The sequence below is a fragment of the Malaclemys terrapin genome, chromosome 1 (assembly GCF_027887155.1).
Source record: "Malaclemys terrapin pileata isolate rMalTer1 chromosome 1, rMalTer1.hap1, whole genome shotgun sequence".
NCBI lineage: Eukaryota > Metazoa > Chordata > Testudines > Emydidae > Malaclemys > Malaclemys terrapin.
The window spans coordinates 69,748,290-69,768,967 of record NC_071505.1 but is presented as its reverse complement, the minus strand read 5'-3'; the positions used below and the strand labels follow the sequence as shown (position 1 = coordinate 69,768,967).

The window sequence follows — 20,678 nt, the reverse complement described above, 5'->3', positions numbered from 1 at the left end:
AACTACAGGTTGTTGGTGGAAAACCTCCTCAAGGCATACAAAAGCCTTAGTTGCAACATGTCACTAAAGATACATTTTTTGCACTCTCATCTAGATTTTTTTCCACCGAACTGCGGAGCAGTGAGCGACGAGCACGGCGAGCGATTTCACCAGGACATTGCAACAATGGAGAAACGCTATCAGGGCAAATGGAGCCCATCAATGCTTGCAGACTGTTGCTGGACAGTGACAAGAGATGCTCCATTTAATGAATACAAGAGACAAGCCAAGAAGCGCCGAGTAGACCCTGAATAAGACTAAACTATGTACATAATAGTTTTTTGTCTTTTGTTTCATAATAAATTTTATTTATATAACCCTTTTGCTGATTTTTAAAGTGTTACATAAACAGGACAGGTGAAATATTATCATGTAAAGCAACCATAAACACATGAAAAGACCTAGGTTTACAATTTATGAGTAAAACTCTATCTACACAATATACATAGACATAAAATGTAAAAACTTAAATATCTTAGAAACAGTAGCCAATCAGTTGTTTTAATTGTCATATTTGAATTCAGCACATCAAAATACATAATAAATAGCACATTTTATCTCTGAAGCAGACGACTTCTCAAAAATTGTAGACCAGTGTAATTACTGCAGTGGCTGTAAGTTGACCTAATAATGTAGGTTGACTTAGTACTGCAGTGTAGTCATGCCCTTAGTGAATTGGTGGATGTGAGCAGGATATGCACCTGGGCTCAGCTTCATTGGCTGAGTGGGAAGGAGAGGATGGTTGGCGTTCACTGGCACAGGTGGGGCTACCTGGGGCTGAAGACGGGGCTTGGGCTCAGGTTTCGGTCCCCCCTCTTTTGTCTTCAAAGGGGATTGTGATACAATGAAGTTTTGAGAACCGCTGTATAACTGTTTTTTCTGTACTGGTGCATGCACACTGCAAAAACCACACATTTTCTTAAATACATTTCTCAGTTTGGGTCATCCACGATTTAGTGGGGTTCCATGAACCTGGGGTAACACCTGACAGATTGTGCCACTGTTTTGACCTGCATCGTAGTCATAGTTTGATCTCTAGCTCTGGCTGAGGGGGTCGGGGGGAGAGAAACTTTTTGAAAAATGGCTGTTTTTCAGGGCTTATCTCTGGAACCCCTGGCTCAAATGACCCTACCCCCCCCCCCCCCCGCTGAGGTGTACAGAAATCTTCAATTACTTCAAAAGAAATCTAAGCATGTAGTTTTTAGAGAATTTAGGAAGGTCAACCTTTAAATTTGTGACACAGTCTTAACTATCATGCTGCTGTTGCCTACTATATTATCTCTGTCAGTGGTTTCCAAACTTTTTTGATAGCACACCCCTATCGGTAAAATTTTTTTGAGCATGCAGCCCCTGCCACGCTGAAATGCAAAAAAAAAAAAAAAAAAAAAAAAACCACTCGGACTCCCGGCTGACGAAGAAAAAAAGGGGGGAAAAAAAAAAGTGCTCCTCCTGCCGCGCACCCCCAAGGATCCTCTTGCACGCCCCCCACTTTGGAGACCACTGATCTACATCACCCTGATCCAGTGGCTTTATAGCCTATTTACACTGGAAGAAAAGGGCAATTTGTGAGAGAGAATATGACTTGAGTATTTACTGATAGATTATTTTCTGTAAGGAGGATACCCTGTATTCCTCATGCAAAAACAAAAGGTTGTTTAAATTGAAAAATTCAATGCAACCTTAACTATGGAGCTGTTATGGAATTTCCATAATCATCTTGCAGGTCTTTAAAAAAAAAATTAACGCTTTTGCCTTGGTGTAGTATTCTATGGCTACTCATTCCTGTCTCCCAGCCTAACTGTTCTGTAGCTGATGGAAAAGACTTGGAATTCTGTGATGTCATAGTTGAGAAGTCTAGACCATGTCAGCCTTTGTTCAGTCTTTAAGCTCTGACTCTGGATTGCTTCAGTTGCAAAACAATACATCATTCATTTCTAGTCCACACTCAGGTCGTACTGGTCAGGGAAAAGGAGAAAATACACTTGGTCGTTATCCAGCTCCTTTATGATCACAACAGCTAGTTGGTCCTGGAGCTTCTGAGCCCTCTTTCTATTCTGTGATTCTTTTTTAACTGAGATTCTTTAATTTATAATTTAACTAAATTACTGATCTTTGAATATTAATCCAATTTATTTTCTCAACTTTCCATTTCAGGTTCTTACTCTTGTTTTCCGTCCGATAACTTCAGTCTTTCTGTCCTTTCCAGTTATTGTCTTATCTAGACCTCTGTACAGCTGCAATAAGGAGAGAAAAGATGTTTTCTTTCCTCCATTAACACCTCTTTTTCCACCTTCGGTTTTGCAGTAGCTGTTTGCCTGACTTTTGATAGGAATCAACAGCTCCCTAGACTTCAGGATAAGCTTTCAGAGAGACAATTGGCTGTCCCAGCTACAAAGGCTAAGTGGTAGCCCTTTTGTCTAAGCATGGACTGGACCAGCAGTGATGAAAGTTACTCACCACCCAGTACAAGGAAGGTACAGGATGTACCTCACTAGGAGTTGCAGTTGGCTCTTTTACAATGTTTCCTGTTTAAAATGTTTTCTCCTGTCATTTTTTAGATGTGAATTTAGTGCTTGGTAAAGGTACTGGCTTGACATCCCTGGAATTTAAAGTCTTCCATTTATCTACTGAACAAGTTTCCCATAGGCAGTTTCATCACAGTGCTTTTCTAACAAACTTCAACTCTTGCATGGAGACCAAGTTTTCATAGTTCTAGGATTAATGTGCACCAGTGTGGGGTCCCATGCACATATATACATTTCAGATAGCATTAGATTCCTTTTAACAGGCAATCTGAAAACTTCAAAGTGTTATTTCGGGTTGTGTTCCATTACGCCTTGCCTTTTGGATTCCCTGGCTCATCTCTCCTCAAATGCTTGAAAAAGAGTAACTATTTTTTCCCCCTTCATCCGATGCAATGAAAGTACTTGAATACTTACGACTTAATAGACCAAGAATTCACATGTCTAGTTGTATATTTAGAGTTAAAATCTAAATTTTATTTTGTTCTGAACAGGCTTCTAATATGAAATAAACAGTGCTCCCTTCCCTCTCATTATCCCAAATGTAGGGAATCTCCATACTTGCACATTTTAGACTCAGTCATTCCTAAGTGTTTCAGAAACAAACTTTTTGTGAATGAACTTTGTATTGAAATTTGAGACTTGAAAATGGACAGCTGGCTATTTGAAAGGCTAAATAGAGTAAGAGGTTGCTTTCAAAAAATTGTCCTCTAATTCAGATTGGCAGCAAGAAGGCTGTATTGGTACATGGGCATTTTGCTACAAAGCAACTCTTGTCAATCAGGGTTGTTTCTGTGCATAGAGAAATAGATCTCTTTTAAATTTATTTTTGGGTTGGTAGGAGATAACTACTGAACAGTTCCCAGTGGTGATTCACTGAATTGCAATAGTAATGACAAGTGATAAGTTGTAACAGCACAGCAGACTTCCCTTACAGATGGCCACTTGCCAGTCTTTGGCTGGATCAGTCAGTGTCCTCTTCCAGTTCCCTTTCAGCTAGTGGACAACAGATAAAAAGAAAAACATCTTTGAATCTTTTAAGACATGACACAAAACAAATCATGTTATGATGAGTCAGCACATTGTCCAGCCATGAATGAGGACCTGGGTTTTATAAGCAACCTTGAGTCCCACTTTCCAGTCTGGTGGCCTTTGGGTGCTCTGCTGAGATATCTTGATCTTCTGGAGTTTGTAGGAGAGGGGAAAGCAGTGACTGAACTCTTCTTGAGCAATCTTAGTCCATTGACTCATGGAACAGATTTAAGTCTAGTTTAGTCTGAAGACGTTGCATGATTCCCTTCATGGATTGGGGGTAAGTGCCTAAATAGCAGTTGGCACAGAAGGAGTTGTCCAGTTATAGGTATCGAATATTGAAGAGTTGAGCTCCTCCCAATTTTAAATTCCTGTGGTCCATCTTTCAGCCAAATAGAGCATTTAAAAAAAACAAAAAAAAACAAAAAACATTCAGCCAGAGATGACTCGTGTCTGCCAATAGTGTGGGGGGCAGGGAGAGATCTTGGGCAACCGGCTTCAGCAGTGTTACTGAGTATGCTCAGTCTATATGGCTTGTACTGAGCATGCTCACACAGAAAATGGGGTGGGGGGGAGAACGTGACCCCCTCTTCCCCTGCGTCTCCCTGCCCCCTGCAACAAATTTACTACATGTAGTTGAGCTTCTTCTGGAGGATTCACTTGCTGGGTCTTTCAGTCCTTAAAGTAACTGACAAAAGCAGGGGTCTCAAACTCAATTTACCTTAGGGCCAGTGCCAGTCCTCAAATCCTCCCAGCGGGCCAATAATGTCACTGAAGATGGTGTTCAGAAAAGAAAACTTTTATATTGTATTTTTTATTTTTAATTTCTTAGAAATAATAAAACTGTCATACAACTTTATACAATTCTTTGCCTGCCAGAGAGTTTTTAGTATTTTCCAGACACCTGGCAGCGCTTCAGTTCTGTCAGTTTGTTGATGTTTGGCCTCAATGACTGAGCAGTTGAAACTTTCAGGATTGCAGCAGGGTGTGCATCAGATAGGTGTGTGCGGTATTTTGACTCGTTTATATTCATTGTGGGGAAAAAAGTGATGCTGCCTCCATGGGTGACTCTGCCCATCAACTAATGATGCTGCCTCCATGGCTGACTGTGCGGCAACTAGTGATGCTACTCTGTCCCTTTCCCCCAGCCAACAGGAGCTGCGGGGGGTGGCGCCTGCAGCAGACATTGCTGGCAACGTGTCTGCATGTGTGTCTCCTCCGCAGGCTGTAGTGGGGAGGTTCTTGGGCCGCAGACCAGGACTTTGAGACCCCTAGACAAAAGTATAACTCTGTAAATAGTTCTTGAATGAACCAGGTTGTGAGAAATTGATTTTTATTGAAGGAAATGAAAGGAAATGGTGAAGACAGTAGAAACCTATAGAAACATCTGTGCACATCACTGATATTTTTTTTTTTTGTCTGAGTGAAACACTATCCTAATGTGTCCAGGTATCTATCAGCAATACTTACTTATTCTTTATTTTGTAAATTTCAGTCTGAATCCAAGCTTTACAATGGCTCTGATAAGGACATCTCCTCTACTTCAAGCAAGCTCACAAAAAAGGAGTCTCTTAAGGTGTGTCACTTTCCAAAATAATTTAACAGCTTGTAATTTGACTTTCCAGTCAGCCCTCAGAAGCTAAATAGGGATAAAACCTCTCAGGTAGAGCCCTGCCCGGGACTATGTTTTTAAATCCAGCTCCCATCCTGCCCCGCAATACCTACTCCCTCATTGTTTCTGGCATTTTTTATTCTGCTCCCACCTGCAAAAACCTTGGATCCCACAAGAGAGACCAATTCCCCCATGCTACTAAAAAAAAAAATTGATTAATATATTGTATATATAAACAATATTCAGGCACAATTTTTACCACTAAAAGAATAAAACAAATATTGCTTAAACTATGTAAAAAAAATACTTTTAACTCCTGTCATAATAGACATCAAATCTCTTTCTATCCCTTGCTTAAATTTAAGTATTAAAAGCTTTATTTAAAAAAAAAGAAAAACTTGCTCTACATTGCTGAATTTCTATTTGACAAACTGATGAGAGATTTAGTTTTCCTGCAAATTACTGTAGTCTGGTTTTGTTTATGTCCATCCAATCCTGCCCAAAACAAAGTACAGTTTACCTGCTCCCGCTATTATGGCAGCGAGTCCTCTGGGACCCGTGGGATCCCAGTCCCGCTGCTGTGCTGCACTCTAAGGAATATCTAGGACCATTGCCTCATGATGATGCTAAGGTGACTTTGTGTTTCTGTGGTGCAGTCTTTAGGATCACATGTAAAATGGGAAGAGTGCCACTTGTTGAATCACCAACACTGTCTTGTGGTACCTATGTTTTCCTTGTTGGTGTTTCCTCCATATATTGACAAGATCAGACCTTACAAAGTTTTTAAAATCACTGCCAAAGGTGTTTAGCACAGAATTTTTCAGCCTGGAGTCGAAACCAAAAAATCTTTAAAAATAAATAAATAATCTGGTTTGATTTGAATCCAGAACAATTTTTTCCTAACTTTACAACAGATTTGTTTTGAATCAACCAAAACATTGTCAACTTGAAAATAATTTTTTTCTGTCTTATTTTATTTGTTTTGAGTTTTTGTTTCAATTTGGTTGTGTGGGTGTTTCACCTTTATATATATATATATATGCCAGATTTTGAAATTGAACTGTCCATTTTGAAATGAAAAGTCAAAACAAAGTAGTCCAAGATGAAACATTTCAAAATGGTCAAAAAGAAACATTTCAGCTTTTGAACATTTTTTTTTTCAGTTGAAACTGTTTGCCAAATTTCAAATTGTTTTGGGTCCTGAAAAATGCAATGATGAAAAAGCAATTCATTGAAGAAACTTTACCCAGCTCTTGAGGTGTTATAGCCACAGACCTTAAAGTGGTCGGCCACCATGAGAGGAAAATGGCATCACTGAATTTCTACTGCAAAAAATAGATAAATAAAAAGTAAATGCTTTCATGTCCCTCTTTCATTATTTTTCAATGTAATGGACATTTAAACATGCATACCTCTCCTAAACCCAAAATCTGCACAATTGTGCCAGTGTATGAGAACTTGAAATTGACTACTAATTGATTATAAATAAAAGTGAAACTAACTGTTCTACTTGCTTTTCTGATAAGGAGCAATGAAATAAACAATAAAATAGTTAAAAATAAGTGACTTCAGTTTTTTTTTTTTTTTTTTAATTTAAGGTGATGTTTGTAACATTTTTTTTTTTTATTTGACATTAGAAGTGACTTGTCTTGAAACTGAGCAGGGAAAAGTCTTGTGTGTTCAAGACAAACATTCTTCCACATTTTAAAGCTGCTTCTTTGTCTATATTGTTACAGGTTGAGCTTTGCACCTTACAATTTTCCTGAGGTTTTTGTTAGTTGCAATGTTTTTTTTTTATTGCTCTGACTCGCTTTTTCCCTGTGATTTAAAATAGTTTTCCCATCTTCTATATTTGTTAATTACAGGTTCAAAAGAAAAATTACAGAGAAGAGAAGAAGAGAGCTACGAAAGAATTGCTTAGCACAATCACAGACCCATCAGTTATTGTTATGGCCGACTGGCTGAAGGTCAGAGCTTGAATGTGAAACCTGAGTTGAAGTTGTAGCAGCTGCCTGGTGTTTACCTACCAAAATAGAAAAGGCTTAGAATCTTGATGGATTGCTGATTAATGTTTTTCATCTAGCAGAGCATCTATTAATTGCATCAATTAATTGCTCCATGCTTGAATCCTAGGGGATAACTGAGGAACCTGGCTGTTACTTACTGCAGTCACCATAGTGACATTGATCTAATATGTACAGCAACTAATTTAAAAAACTAGTTGGGGTTATGGGTTTTTTTTTGTACTTGTTGATTTATACTTGATCATAGAGAATTCCTTAATTTCTGTTAGCAGTCACAAAAGGAAGGTCAGTAATCTTCTTAGGTATTTTAACACAGGTTCCTTCTTGCCCATCTCTTCCTCTTTTTTTCTCTTTCCTCCCATATGAAATAGCTATAATCCTAGAAGCTTATTTCCATAGAAGGGATGAGACGTTCATCTGTCCCAAACAGTGGGCAGTACCACCAGCAACAGGGCATAGCAAAAGCAGTGTGGGTACTTTCACAGAGATTAAAGTAAATGGCTTATGTATAAGAGGTAATATTTACTCTGCTCATGGAAAAGCCTTACTAAATAGAAGGATTAAATCAATACTACGGAGGTCAACAAATTGGTGTTTGGTCAGCCTGATAGGGAGATATAAGTTCTAGAGTGACCAGAACTTAATCACAAACATCCAGACTCCAGACGTTCAAATCCAAGGAACCTAAGAACTCTTGGTGGTGCACAAGAGGAGGTGCTCTCTCAGATAGCCAGTGACCCAAGCCAGATCTGGAATTTTTATATATCTATAGATTGGTTGTTAACACCTTGATTTCTATTCAAAGTCAAGTATTAAGCACTCTGAGACCTGTTATAACCTACCGTCACTAACAAAGAAAAACCTATTGCTGGCCAGTGCCAGCTGACTTGAAATTGCCCTGCAGCCCCTGCCCGTTGCTGTGTAGACTTCTGGGTTCAGGCTGTAGCCCAGGCTCTAGGGCCCTCTGAGGTGGAAGAGTCCCAGAGCTTGGGCTCCATCCTGAGCCCAGAAGTCTACACAGCAATGAAACAGCCCTGCAGCCCGAGCCCCGTGAGCCTGAGCCGGCTGGCGTGGACCAGCTGTGGGTTTTTCTTTGCTGGGTAGATACACCTTAAGTAGGCAATTGCATTCTGCACCAACTGTTTCTTCTGAGTTGCATTCATAGCAATTCCATTCAGAGTCTATTATAGTAAACCCATATGTCATGCTAATGGTAAAATACGATCTGACCGTGGACACTCCTGGGGAATCCAGAAGGAGTCAGGGATCCAGAAGTACTTCCAGATTTTGAACCAGGGTAATATTCGCCAGCCCTGGAAGGAGGAATCTGCATCTAAACATGTTTCTGCCACAAGGAAGTACAGAACACAGTTGTAGAATCAACAGACTTACTTTATTTTGGGTAAAACTGTCAATTGGCTTGGATTCAATTTTCCTTTCAGCAGGAGAGGGATGACTTTGATATTTATTTTTGACTTTATGATATTTATTATAATTGTGATGAACTAAACCCAATTGTTAATACTTTGTAGATTCGTGGTACATTGAAAAGCTGGACCAAACTGTGGTGTGTGCTGAAACCAGGAGTATTGCTCATTTACAAAACCCCCAAAAATGGCCAGTGGGTGGGAACCGTGCTCCTGAATGCTTGTGAACTCATTGAGCGGCCTTCCAAAAAAGATGGCTTTTGTTTCAAACTTTTCCATCCCTTGGAGCAGTCCATCTGGGCTGTTAAGGTTAGTGAACATCCATTCTTTAAGAAGACATTGCAGAATGTGTCTGTTCCCAGCATTGAGTAGAAGCAGCCTTACACGTAAGAGGCACTAGGCTTTTCTATATAGTCATCAGTGTTATGTTTTCTAGCTATTCTTAATTTAATTCTGTGTTAATACAGTGTCTACTGCTGTACTTTTCATCCAAAAGAGTAACTATGTGACCTCTATGATTTATACTGGGTAGATCACATGTTGGTTACATGAATAGATTAATCCTTTGGGGAGCCCTTAGAAATACATAGGATGCTATAATCTTTACTGAAGAGCATACAGTGTGGTTCATGTAATGTGTCTTGCTGAAAAGTCTTTCATTCAATATTTATAAATAGCTATTTCATTTCTTTAGATTTGATACTTGAGTAAATTAATAACTTCATACAAAAGCACTTGTTTTAATTGCTTTTGTACACAGCAATAATGATGGAGACCCTGTAGGCATTTGAAGCTTATATATGATTCTGTATTTTGAAACATAGTGGTGGTGATTATTTGAACAGTAGAATCCCATTTATCCGACCCTACCTTAACAAGCGCTCCACATTTACCAAACAACTTGGACTCGAGGGCCAGAAGCGGGCAATCTCTCCTGTGGACACTAGATGGCGGTGCATCATCACATTTTTCCCATTCTCTGGTTTATCCAGAGGTTGTGGGGTGTTTTTTTTTTTTTTAATCTGATCTGGCCCTGATCCCAATTAGACTGAATAAACAGGGTTCTACTGTATTACCTTATCTCCTAACAGCCCTACTAATGGATGAGGAATTTTATATTCTCTGCATTCTGCATCTGACACACACATGCAAAGTACCTCTGCAGCTGTTTCATGTTGTGTCTCATTGGTGATGGAGAATGGTAACTTTGTTCTTCATTAAGTTCAGGCAGTTAAAGTAACATTTATTCTGAGGAACTGTTGTCTGTTTGGAATTTTATCTCTTCTTAGTATGAAATACTCAAAATATTAGGGTTTTTTATAATTGGTTGTAGATTTACTGTAGTCTAAAACCACTTACCCTACCAATTTCTCATTGTTTGCTGCACACTGCTTTCCCCCATTCCTTTCCTAGCTATATGTATTTTGTGGTTAATGTGACTTAAAAGTTCAATACTTTATATGCACCTACATCAAGAAGGTTGTTAACAGCTGTTTGAGTAGGGTGACCTAGCTCTGCAGAAGATAATAAATCAGTCTTAGGCTGAGATCTGCATAAATCAAGTCTATATTTTCTAATTGCTTGAACGGTATTAAAGATAGGTCAAATTTTAAACCTGAATAAATCAATATTGTCCATTTTAAATGTACTGAGGGCTATTGTGGCATTTGCTCGTTCTGGTATGGCTATATACAGTGGAGAATTATTAGTTTTAGTTAGAAGTCCTTGTTAAAATGAAGTCGTCTTCCCTATCCTATCCCCCTGTCAGTAACAGCAATCCGCTAGTGAAACTATAGATCCTGTGGGAGGCAAACTTTCATAAGGATAGCAGCCGGTAACTTTACTCTCCAATAAGCTTTCACCATTAGGCTCACAAGAGAAAAAGCTTGTTTTTCAACAAAGAACAAGAACATAAGAATGACTATATACTACGTCAGACCAAAGGTCTGTCTAGCCCAATTCCTGTCTTCCAACAGTGGCCAATGCTAAGTGCCTCAGAGGGAATGAACAGAATAGGAAATCCTCAAGTGATCCATCTCCTGTTGCCCATTGCCAACTTCTGGCAAACAGAGGCTAGGGACACCATCTCTGCCAATCCTGGCTATTAGCTATTGATGGACCTATCCTCTATGAATTTATCTAGGGTTTTTGGAAACTTGTTATAGTCTTGGCCTTCACAACATCCTCTGGCAAAGAGTTCCACAGGTTGACTGTGTGTTGTGTGAGGAACTCCTTCCTTTTGTTTGTTTTAAACTGGCTGCCTATTAATTTCATTTGGTGACCCCTAGTTCTTGTGTTATGAGGAGTAAATAACACTTCTTTATTTACTTTCTCCACACCAGTCATGATTTTATAGGCCTCTATCATATCTCCCCTTAGTCATCTCTTTTCCAAGCTGAAAAATCCCAGTCTTATTACTCTCTCCTCATTTGGCAGCCATTCCATATCCATAATAATTTGTTGCTCTTTTCTGAACCTTTTCCAATTCCAATATATCTTTTTTGAGATGGGGCAACCATATCTGCACGCAGTATTCAACATGTGGGCTTACCGTGATTTATGTAGAGGCAATATAATATTTTTCTGTCTTATCTATCCCTTTCTGAATGATTCCCAACATTCTGTTTCCTTTTTTGACTGCTGCTGCACATTTGAGTGGATATTTTCAGAGAACTATCCACGATGACTCCAAGATTTTTCTTGAGTGGTAACAGCTAATTTAGACCCCATCATTTTATATATATACTTAGGATTTTGTTTTCCTATGTGCATTACTTTATGAATGCAAACATTGAATTTCATCTGCCATTTTGTTGCCCAATCACTCAGTTTTGTGTAGCTCTTCGCAGTCTGCTTTGGATTTAACTATCTTGAGTTGTTTTGTATCTGCAAATTTTGCCACCTTGTTGTTTACCCTTTTTTTTCCCAGATCATTTATGAATATGTTGAATAGAACTGGCCCCAGTACAGACCCCTGGGGGACACAAGTATTTACCGCTCTCCATTCTGAAAACTGATCATTTATGCCTACCCTCTGTTTCCTGTCTTTTAACCAGTTATTGATCCCAGGAGAGGACCTTCCCTCTTATCCCATGGTAGTTTACTTTGCTTAAGAGCCTTTGGTGAGGGACCTTGTCAAGACTTGTTCACACCCAGTCTGGAGAGACACCACCACTCAGAACTATGTACACAAGATGTATAGGTACTGCAGAAGTCCTGCTTTTCCCTAAGTGCACTTTTCATAGTGTCTGGTTCCTCCATCTGGCTGACTGTGCATGCCTTTCTATAGTAGTTTGGGGTCAGTCACTTATCATACTCCCTTAATGTTATGCTCTTCCAGTCTACAGTGTATAACGGGTCGGCAACCTTTCAGAAGTGGTATGCCGAGTCTTCATTTATTCACTCTAATTTAAGGTTTTGCGTGCCAGTAATACATTTTAACGTTTTTAGAAGGTCTCTTTCTATACGTCTATAATATATGACTGAACTATTGTTGTATATAAAGTAAATAAGGTTTTAAAAATGTTTAAGAAGCTTCATTTAAAATTAAATTGAAATGCCGAGCCCCCTGGACCGGTGGCCAGGACCTAGGCAGTGAGAGTGCCACTGAAAATCTTCTCGCGTGCCATAGGTTGCCTACCCCTGGTGTATAATGAATAGTATCCATTCTGTTGTGTTTAAACCAGTCTGAGACTTCAGCACACTAGTTGCTTAGTTCTCCCTCAAACACTCAATATTTCAAATATTGTCTTTCTGAGACTCAATCAGATAAGCTGAAAAAGCACTGCAAATATATTTCCATGAATAAACTGAGTTTTTAAAACATTCTTTATCCACCCCCTTATTGTTTGCATCCCTTTTGCATTCACTTTCCGAAAACAGCCATGACATTTTAGTTTTACTGGCATGAATGTGCTGTGGAAAGTGAACTTCAGAGTCTTATGTTCACTTACAGAAACTGAAGTTAAAATTTACCCATGAATGTTTGTGCAGGGAGTGCTAGAACTATCATCCGGTTAGGGAACAGAAACCATACAGTGTAACTTCTCACCGATTGCAACTAACCAACCATCTACAATAGTGAATATCAAAGACTCTCAAAACTATTTGCAATCAATCTGTACATTTTTTAAAAGTCTCTAATGTTTTCAGAAAACTGATACATTATAGAAAATCGTAATTTACAAGCAATTATTCCATTACCAAAAAGTTCATTTGTTCAGTTATTCACTGCAAATTACTCATTCAGTTTTACTCATTGTACTTTGCCTGAGCATCTAAGCATATCACTATCATATGCTTTATCCTGAATGATAGTAGTCTGGTACAGAGTAATTAATGTATCTTGTATAACCCAAATTAGAGTCCAGGTAACTTGTCTCACTGACAGACTTCTGGCCTCAGACTGTAGTCTCGCCACCTTAAGATTTTACACATTATCACAATATCATTCCCCTTAGTTAAGGCACTTTTTGGTTAACCTACTCATATTGCTCATAACCTCTTGGATCTGTGTGATCTATACTTGGAGGATTGACAGCTCTTCCTGAATAAAAAACTGTGGTTTCTTTCACAGTCTGACTGTTAACTCCCAATCTTAAAATGTCCTTCTTTCTAAATATACTCTTCATAGACCCACCGATATCTTTTGTTTCAATTCTGAGGACTTTCCCTTGAGTGACAGTTCTTGTTTTTAATCTCTGTAATAGGAGTTGAGAAATTCCGGACTATGGTTGAGACTAGCACTAGCCTATGTACATTGTTTCTTTAACACTGGCTGTTCCATATGATAGCTTCTAAAAATCACTGTCGTCTTCTTTGAGTGACTGTTGTATTCCACTGTGGTTTACATACGTGCATCAGGCACCCAAAGCCGGAGAATTTGCAAGTAATGTCCATTGGGTCTCACATGCACCCTGGCTCTCCTCGTGCCTCCGTCCAAGGGGATAAAGGGTGGGGCAGACCGACTGTCTCTCCTGTTGCTTCTCACCACCTCGTGGTCTGCGTTGGAACCTCCAGTGTCTGTAGCTTCAGCTTCGTCCTAAAAAATAAGAATTAGATTTAGCTTTGTAAATAGTTTTTAACAATTTTTACAGAGTTTGCATCCCTACCTCCTCTAAAGCCTCCTCAGTACTGCCTCTGGGGGCCACTCTCATGAGAATATTCTTAAACAAGAGATGAACTCCCTATTGGGGCGAGAAGCGGTAGAACACATCCCTCCTCAATACCAAGGGAGCAGGTTTTACTCTACTTACTTCCTGGTACCCTAAAAAAGGGTGGTTGGAGACAATCCTTGACCACTGCCATTTCGATCACATCATTTGCAAACTCAGATTTCTCATGGTCACGTTGGCATCTATAATCCCGTGTTTAAACCAATCTCAGCTTGGTTTAACATAGGCTTGTTGCATTTCCTCTCCACATTGAGGGGGAGGCAAACTGGATAATATATTCATACTGGTCGGGGTTTTGACCAGGGCAGGATGCTACAGCTCTGGGGTCCTAGGCTGGGAAGCTGGTGGTTATTTTGGCTGTTGCCTCTCTTTTGTTGGTTTATGCAGTGGCTGATCAGAGAGCCTGCATGTAATTGCAGCTGGGTTTGTCCCTAGCTGTATGAATGCTGGAGGAAGTGTAGGACCAGGAGCAGCTCTGCAGCTTGTCACAGCAGCACAGTGTGAAAAGGAGCCCAGGCTGTTGGGTCAGAGAGCTCAGTGGTACCCCAGTTCCAGGTGGCACCCTGAGGGAACTCCTCACATCTACTCCCAGGGTGATGCTCTGCTTCTTCCTTGGTCGGATCAGTTCAATTATGCCTTTCCTTTGCTACCGCTTCTACCATGAGTTTTATGCAAAATTTGGCAGGGCAGACGTCATCCGGATCACCCCTTACTGGCCCTGACAGTTCTAGTTTCCCCACCTCCTACATGTCATCCCGGCTACTAATCAACCTCCCAATGTTTCCTGAACTCCTGACCCAACGGAACAGCAAGATCAAGCACCCTGATTTGCATCTGTTCCACCTCAGGGCTTGATATTTGGATGGGTATCATTGTTAGAATGTTCAGTTGGGGAGTGAACCTAACTCAGCCTTGAGAGACATTCTTTCTAATATTAGGAAGGATTCTATTAGAAGATGTTACTCCTGGGAGGATTTTGTGCCAAAAATTTAAAAATTCTGCATATTTTATTTGTCAAAATAATGTAGTATAATCACATCAGTTTCAATTGTTTTACAAGCAACAACTATGGCATCATTTCAGAAGGTGCCTTTCTTGATATCCGCAAAGTGGCCACGTGAGGCTCTGTTCATGCACTTGCAAGACATTATGCCCAGGTGCAGGACTCCTTTGCTGATACTTCCTTTGGGACTGCAGTCCTCCACTCAGCTCCACCGTCTACATCCTCACACCTTCCTCCTACTTCAGTAGTGCTTGTCAGTCACCCATGGTGGAATACAATAGGAACCATCACTCGAAGAAGAAGAGGAAGTTACTGACCTGTAATGGAGACTCTTTGAGATGCGTGGTCCCCCTCTGTATTTCATTACCCTCCCTCTTTCCTCTCTGTTTTGGATCTTCTCTGATTTGCAGGAGAGAAAGAACTGGAGAAATGGTTGGTCTGCCTCACCCTTTATGCCCTCGGATGGAGGCTCGAAGTGAGCCAGGACATATGCACGGACCAACTGACCTATTTTCAAATTCTCCAGCTCCGGGCGCATAGTGCACATGCATAACCCACAGCGGAATTCAGATAGGGACTGTACATCTCTAAAAACCTCCATTACAGGCCACTAACTTCCTCTTCACTTGCTTTTGTTCAAAACTTCTTGCTTTTACATTCCCTTGTCTAACTCACCAGTTTCCCATTAGATTCATTGGGGGAAGTCCATCCCCCAACACCCAAACAGGTTTTCTTAACAATTAGGCTGATTGACGACTGATTGACAGTAGATTTAACGTAGCCTCCAACCATGACTACAAACCTAATGCAAACCCCTTTACCTATCAGTTGTCTTAAAATTCCTCTAACTTAACTGTTTTTAGAGTGGACACTTGAGTGGTGTTTTCAATCTTTTATCCTCTAAGCACATTTGACAGAAATAGAAATATCTGTAAGAATAGCACTGTTTAAAAATTCCAGATGTTTAAAACATTTCTTTAGAGTTTATTTAGGTCTGTCAAGCAGTTAAAAAAATTAATTTTGATTAATCGCACTGTTAAACAATAATATAATACCATTTATTTAAATAGTTTCGGATATTTTCTACATTTTCAATATATTGATTTCAGTTACAAAACAGAATACGAAGTGTACAGTGCTCATTTTATATTTATTTTTTATTACAAATATTTGCACTGTAAAAAACAAAAACAAAAATATTTTCCAATTCACCTCATACAAGTATTGTAGTGCAATCTCTTTATTCTGGACATTGAACTTGCAAATATAGAATTATGTACAAAAAAATAACTGCCTTCAAAAATAAAACAATGTAAAACTTTAGAGCCTACAAGTCCACTCAGTCCTACTTCTTGTTCAGCCAATCGCTCAGACAAACAAGTTTGTTTACATTTGCAGTCGATAATGCTGCCTGCTTCTTGTTTACAATGTCACCTGAAAGTGAGAACAGGCGTTTGCATGGCATTGTTGTAGCCAGCGTTGCAAGATATTTATGTGCCAGATGCACTAAATATTCATATGTCCCTTCATGCTTCAACCATGTGTCCATGCTGATAAGAGGTTCTGCTTGATAACATCCAAAGCAGCATGGACCGACACGTGTTCATTTTCATCATCTGACTCAGATGCCACCAGAAGAAAGGTTGATTTTCTCTTTTGGTGGTTCAGGTTCTGTAGTTTCCACATCTGAGTGTTGCTCTTTTAAGACTTCTAAAAGCATGCTCTACACCTCATCCTTTTCAGATTTTGGAAGGCACTTCAGATTCTTAAACCTTGGGTCGAGTGACGTAGGTATCTTTAGAAATCTCACATTGGTACCTTTTGTGTTTTGTCAGATCTGCAGTGAAAGTGTTCTTAAAACAAACAACATGTGCTGGGTCATCATCTGAGACTTCTATAACATTAAATATATGGCAGAATGCAGATAAAACCGAGTAGGAGACATACAATTCTCCCCCAAGGAGTTCAGTCATAAATTTAATTAATGCTTTTTTTTTTTTTTTTTTAAACAAGCATCATCCGCATGGAAGCATGTCCTCTGGAATGGTGACCAAAGCATGAAGGGGCATACAAATGTTTAGCATAACTGGCACGTAAATACCTTGCAATGCCGGCTACAAAAGTGCCATGCAAACGTCTGTTCTCACTTTCAGGTGACCTTGAAAATAGGAAGCGGCCAGCATTATCTCTCATAAATGTAAACAAACTTACAGAGGGTCCTGTGGCACCTTTAAGACTAACAGAAGTATTGGGAGCATAAGCTTTTGTGGGTAAGAACCTCACTTCTTCAGATGCAAGACATCTGAAGAAGTGAGGTTCTTACCCACGAAAGCTTATGCTCCCAATACTTCTGTTAGTCTTAAAGGTGCCACAGGACCCTCTGTGACTTTTTACAGATTCAGACTAACACTGCTACCCCTCTGATACGGAAACAAACTTGTTTGTCTTAGCAATTGGCTGGACAAGAAGTAGGACTGACTTGTAGGCTCTAAAGTTTTACATTGTTTCGTTTTTGAGTGTAGTTATGTAACAAAAAAATCTACATTTGTAAGTTGCACTTTCACGATAAAGTACTTGTATGAGGTGAATTGAAAAATACTTTTTCTTTTGTTTGCCATTTTTGCAGCAATTTTACAATAAAAAATAATACAAAGTGAGTACTGTCAACTTTGTATACTGTGTTGTAATTGAAATAAATATATTTAAACAGTAGAGAAAACGTCAAAAAATATTTAATACATTTCAATTGGTATTCTATTGTTTAACAGTGCGACTAATCACGATTAATTTTTGTAGTCGTGATCGGTTTTTTTGAGTTAATCGCATGAGTTAACTGCGATTAATCGACAGCCCTAAATTTAATTTGAGATTTGTATCTGGAGCTTTGCATTGCTTCCTGTTCAGAGTCAGTGTGGCACACACTCCTGCTGATTCCTCTTGCAGAAGACACTTGGAATCTACGGGGGGGGGGGGCGGTCATAGAAGTACCTAGGACAGATAGTATCCTTGTCACCTACTCATAAGTCCATTTCTGTGAGGGGAGGAAAGTACCTCCACCGTAACCTGACTTAGGGGAGGAGGCAAGGAAACAAGGTACGAGAGCACGGGGTGCTGCTGATAGGCCAGGTCATAGAAGTTATTTGCACGGCCAACTAAAGCCTCCAGATTAATTTTAAAAAATAAATTGGAATAAACTGAAGACCTTTCTCTTTAAAGTATGGTTCTCAACTCAACCCCACTTTAAGATAAGTGTCTGAAGAGGAAAACCCAATGAAAGGAGGCAACTCATCTACAGAACCATATCTTCATTAGTTGTTGCTGTGAGTGACAGTAGAGCTTCCTGCATTGTAATCATCTTGTTACTACAGCAAACAAGCTATGGAACAGCTGATTCAAAATAATGTCTAAGGGTGTTTTATTCATATATTTCTAGGGTCCTAAAGGTGAAGCGGTTGGTTCTATAACTCAGCCGTTACCCGGCAGTTATTTGATCATCCGAGCAGCTTCAGAATCAGATGGTAAGTAAATTTCTTGTTTAATTTTTATTTTTCATTTTTAAAGTGCTTGCTTATTAGAGATTCAAATTACTCCATTTTTCTTGTACAGTGTGTAACAGCATCATATTTGCAGATCCGTAGTTCAGTTGAATGTGCTCTTTTTATTAACTCAATATATTAGATAGCTATAATGCAAGCATTTTTATTTCATATCATGAAGTAACTTTGCAAAGTTTTCGTAGTTAAAAATTTTGACTTCTTTGAACTAAACATTTGAGCCTACTTAAGAGACTAACAAACACTGCCTTGTAGAAGAGGTGTTAGTCCATATTAAATGCCAAATATCTTGGAAGATTCTAAATTAGAAAGAATTTCAAGGCTATTGTGTAACTTTGAGTAGCCGCTATTCAACTGCACTAGTTAATTAACTTAGCACTGCAATATACATTTTATATAGGTCTTATTGTTGAAAGGGTTATGGCCAACTTAAAATCTAATAAATTTCAAGAAATGAATGAAAAGTAATTTCATGACCTAGTTGTCCTAAGTTCGCTTTCAATTTATTTGGTTTTATAATCAATTTCTTATTTTTCAAAATGCTTTTTGCTCCCCTATTGCTGTTGAAAGACCCCAGAAAATTGACCAAACATGGGAAATAGTAAAGATGGCTAAACATAAAGTATTACAGTGAAAAAAAACAGTTTTTTCTGTGATCTTTCAAATATAATCTTTGGTCTAGTCTATTAGAGTTCTTTGGGTGTATCAACAAAACAGGGACAGAAAACGGAGGAGGAATAAATGGTCAGTTTTCAAGATGGCAAAAAGTTAATGGCTGGGTGCCCCAAGGTTCTGTTGTAGGACTGGTTGGTGTTTGATCCCTTTTTCAGAGCATTACTAAATTGAAGAGCAAATTTTGCATATGACAGAATTATTTGTTAGCCAAAACTAGAGAAGGCTGTAGGGAACAACAGAGAGATCTAATAAAGTTAGGTGACAAAGCACAACAGCAAATAAAGGTCACTGTTGTGAATGGAGAAATGGTACATTGGCAGGAATAATTTGAACTAATCAAACATTAGCTGGGGTCTGAATTAATTAGTTAGGGGGAAAAGGTTGGTGTTCTTGTGGACCATTTGGTGAAAACGTTTCCTCGGTTTAATTGTAAAGTTAAAATGTAAGTATGTATAAAGAATGGAATGTCTGAACTGGACATTTGCTGATGTGTTTTTGTAAGCAGGTGCTTTTAAGAAAGTACTGAAGTTTTACGTATTCGCAGTAAGGAACAAAAATATTGCAAACAGGGAAGGAGAATTCAGTACAGTTGACACTCCATGCTTGAAAGTTGAGTTGGCAGGCAAAGAAGGGAGGTGGCAGTCTGCCTCTGTGAGGGAAAAGGCATATCTGCTGTGGCTTCTTCTGTTATAACTAAGGTTAAGATTTTGTCTCGGTTACTTTTTATTTATTAAAAATTCACGGAAGCCCATGACCTGTCCGTGACTCCTACTAAAAATAACTGACAAAAAGGGGAGTGGGGGGGTCCAGCGCCTGTTGAAATGGATCTTTAATGGCCCATGGCTGGGCAGATAGTTACCAGTACCAGTGAAAATTCAGGTTCAGTTTGCTCAATTTATTTGAGAGAATCACACAAGCAGTAAAAGGTTATGTAATACGTCCTCCTAATAAGCTTCAATTCCCCAAGCATAAACCCTCAGTAACTATCTTGGCCCTACACAGTATCCTGACAGGCAAACAAAGCAGGTATAGCTACCAGTCCTAGATAGACTTCTTTTCTTCTCTTCTCTTTTCAAGTACTTGGTTACTCTGAGGTCCTCTGGTTCAAAAGTCCCTCGTAGCAGGGTGTTGGCTACTCCTAAGACCCTCTGTCTTACAGCATCACAGACCTCTTCAGATGTTAATTGGAGAGCTAACTAACGAACTAACTCCGCATGTATGGTATCCTTAACATTTATACCCCTTGCTCTCAAAGGAGTCACGTCCCAGAAATATGCCCTGTGGGCGTTTCATTACTGGTTTTTCTAATTAATATTTTAAAAGGGACTGCAAAATAGACAGAGACCAAAGATCAGTTGACATTTACCCTCTCATCAATCATTCACTTGAACTCTTAGTGTGGTGCCATCCTAAAGGGTCATTTTGACCCTGGTCATTCAATACCAAGCTCACTGATAGCATGTCTTCTGCGTTTTCTTTACTTTTGTGAGCTGGCCATCGGCTGACATGACCAGAGTTCCAAGCTGAAACACACACAGATAGTCTCAGATTAACAATTCAAGTGCAATTTCAGCGCACTCAATAAATTTCCATACAAACAGTCTGATGTTAAGAGA

At 39.2% G+C, this 20,678-nt stretch overlaps 1 protein-coding gene across 8 annotated transcripts in view; it reads left to right on the top strand.

Moving 5' to 3' along the window:
• The window catches only part of OSBPL8 (oxysterol binding protein like 8), a 184,518-nt gene that overhangs the window by 132,597 nt on the left and 31,243 nt on the right, over positions 1–20,678 (top strand). For all 8 annotated transcript variants that reach the window (XM_054026974.1, XM_054026940.1, XM_054026933.1 and 5 more), the window contains 4 exons: positions 5,089–5,169; positions 7,071–7,172; positions 8,762–8,965; positions 18,267–18,351. In XM_054026974.1, the coding sequence (XP_053882949.1) occupies positions 5,089–5,169; positions 7,071–7,172; positions 8,762–8,965; positions 18,267–18,351 (472 nt within the window). The remainder of the gene's footprint in view (positions 1–5,088; positions 5,170–7,070; positions 7,173–8,761; positions 8,966–18,266; positions 18,352–20,678) is intronic.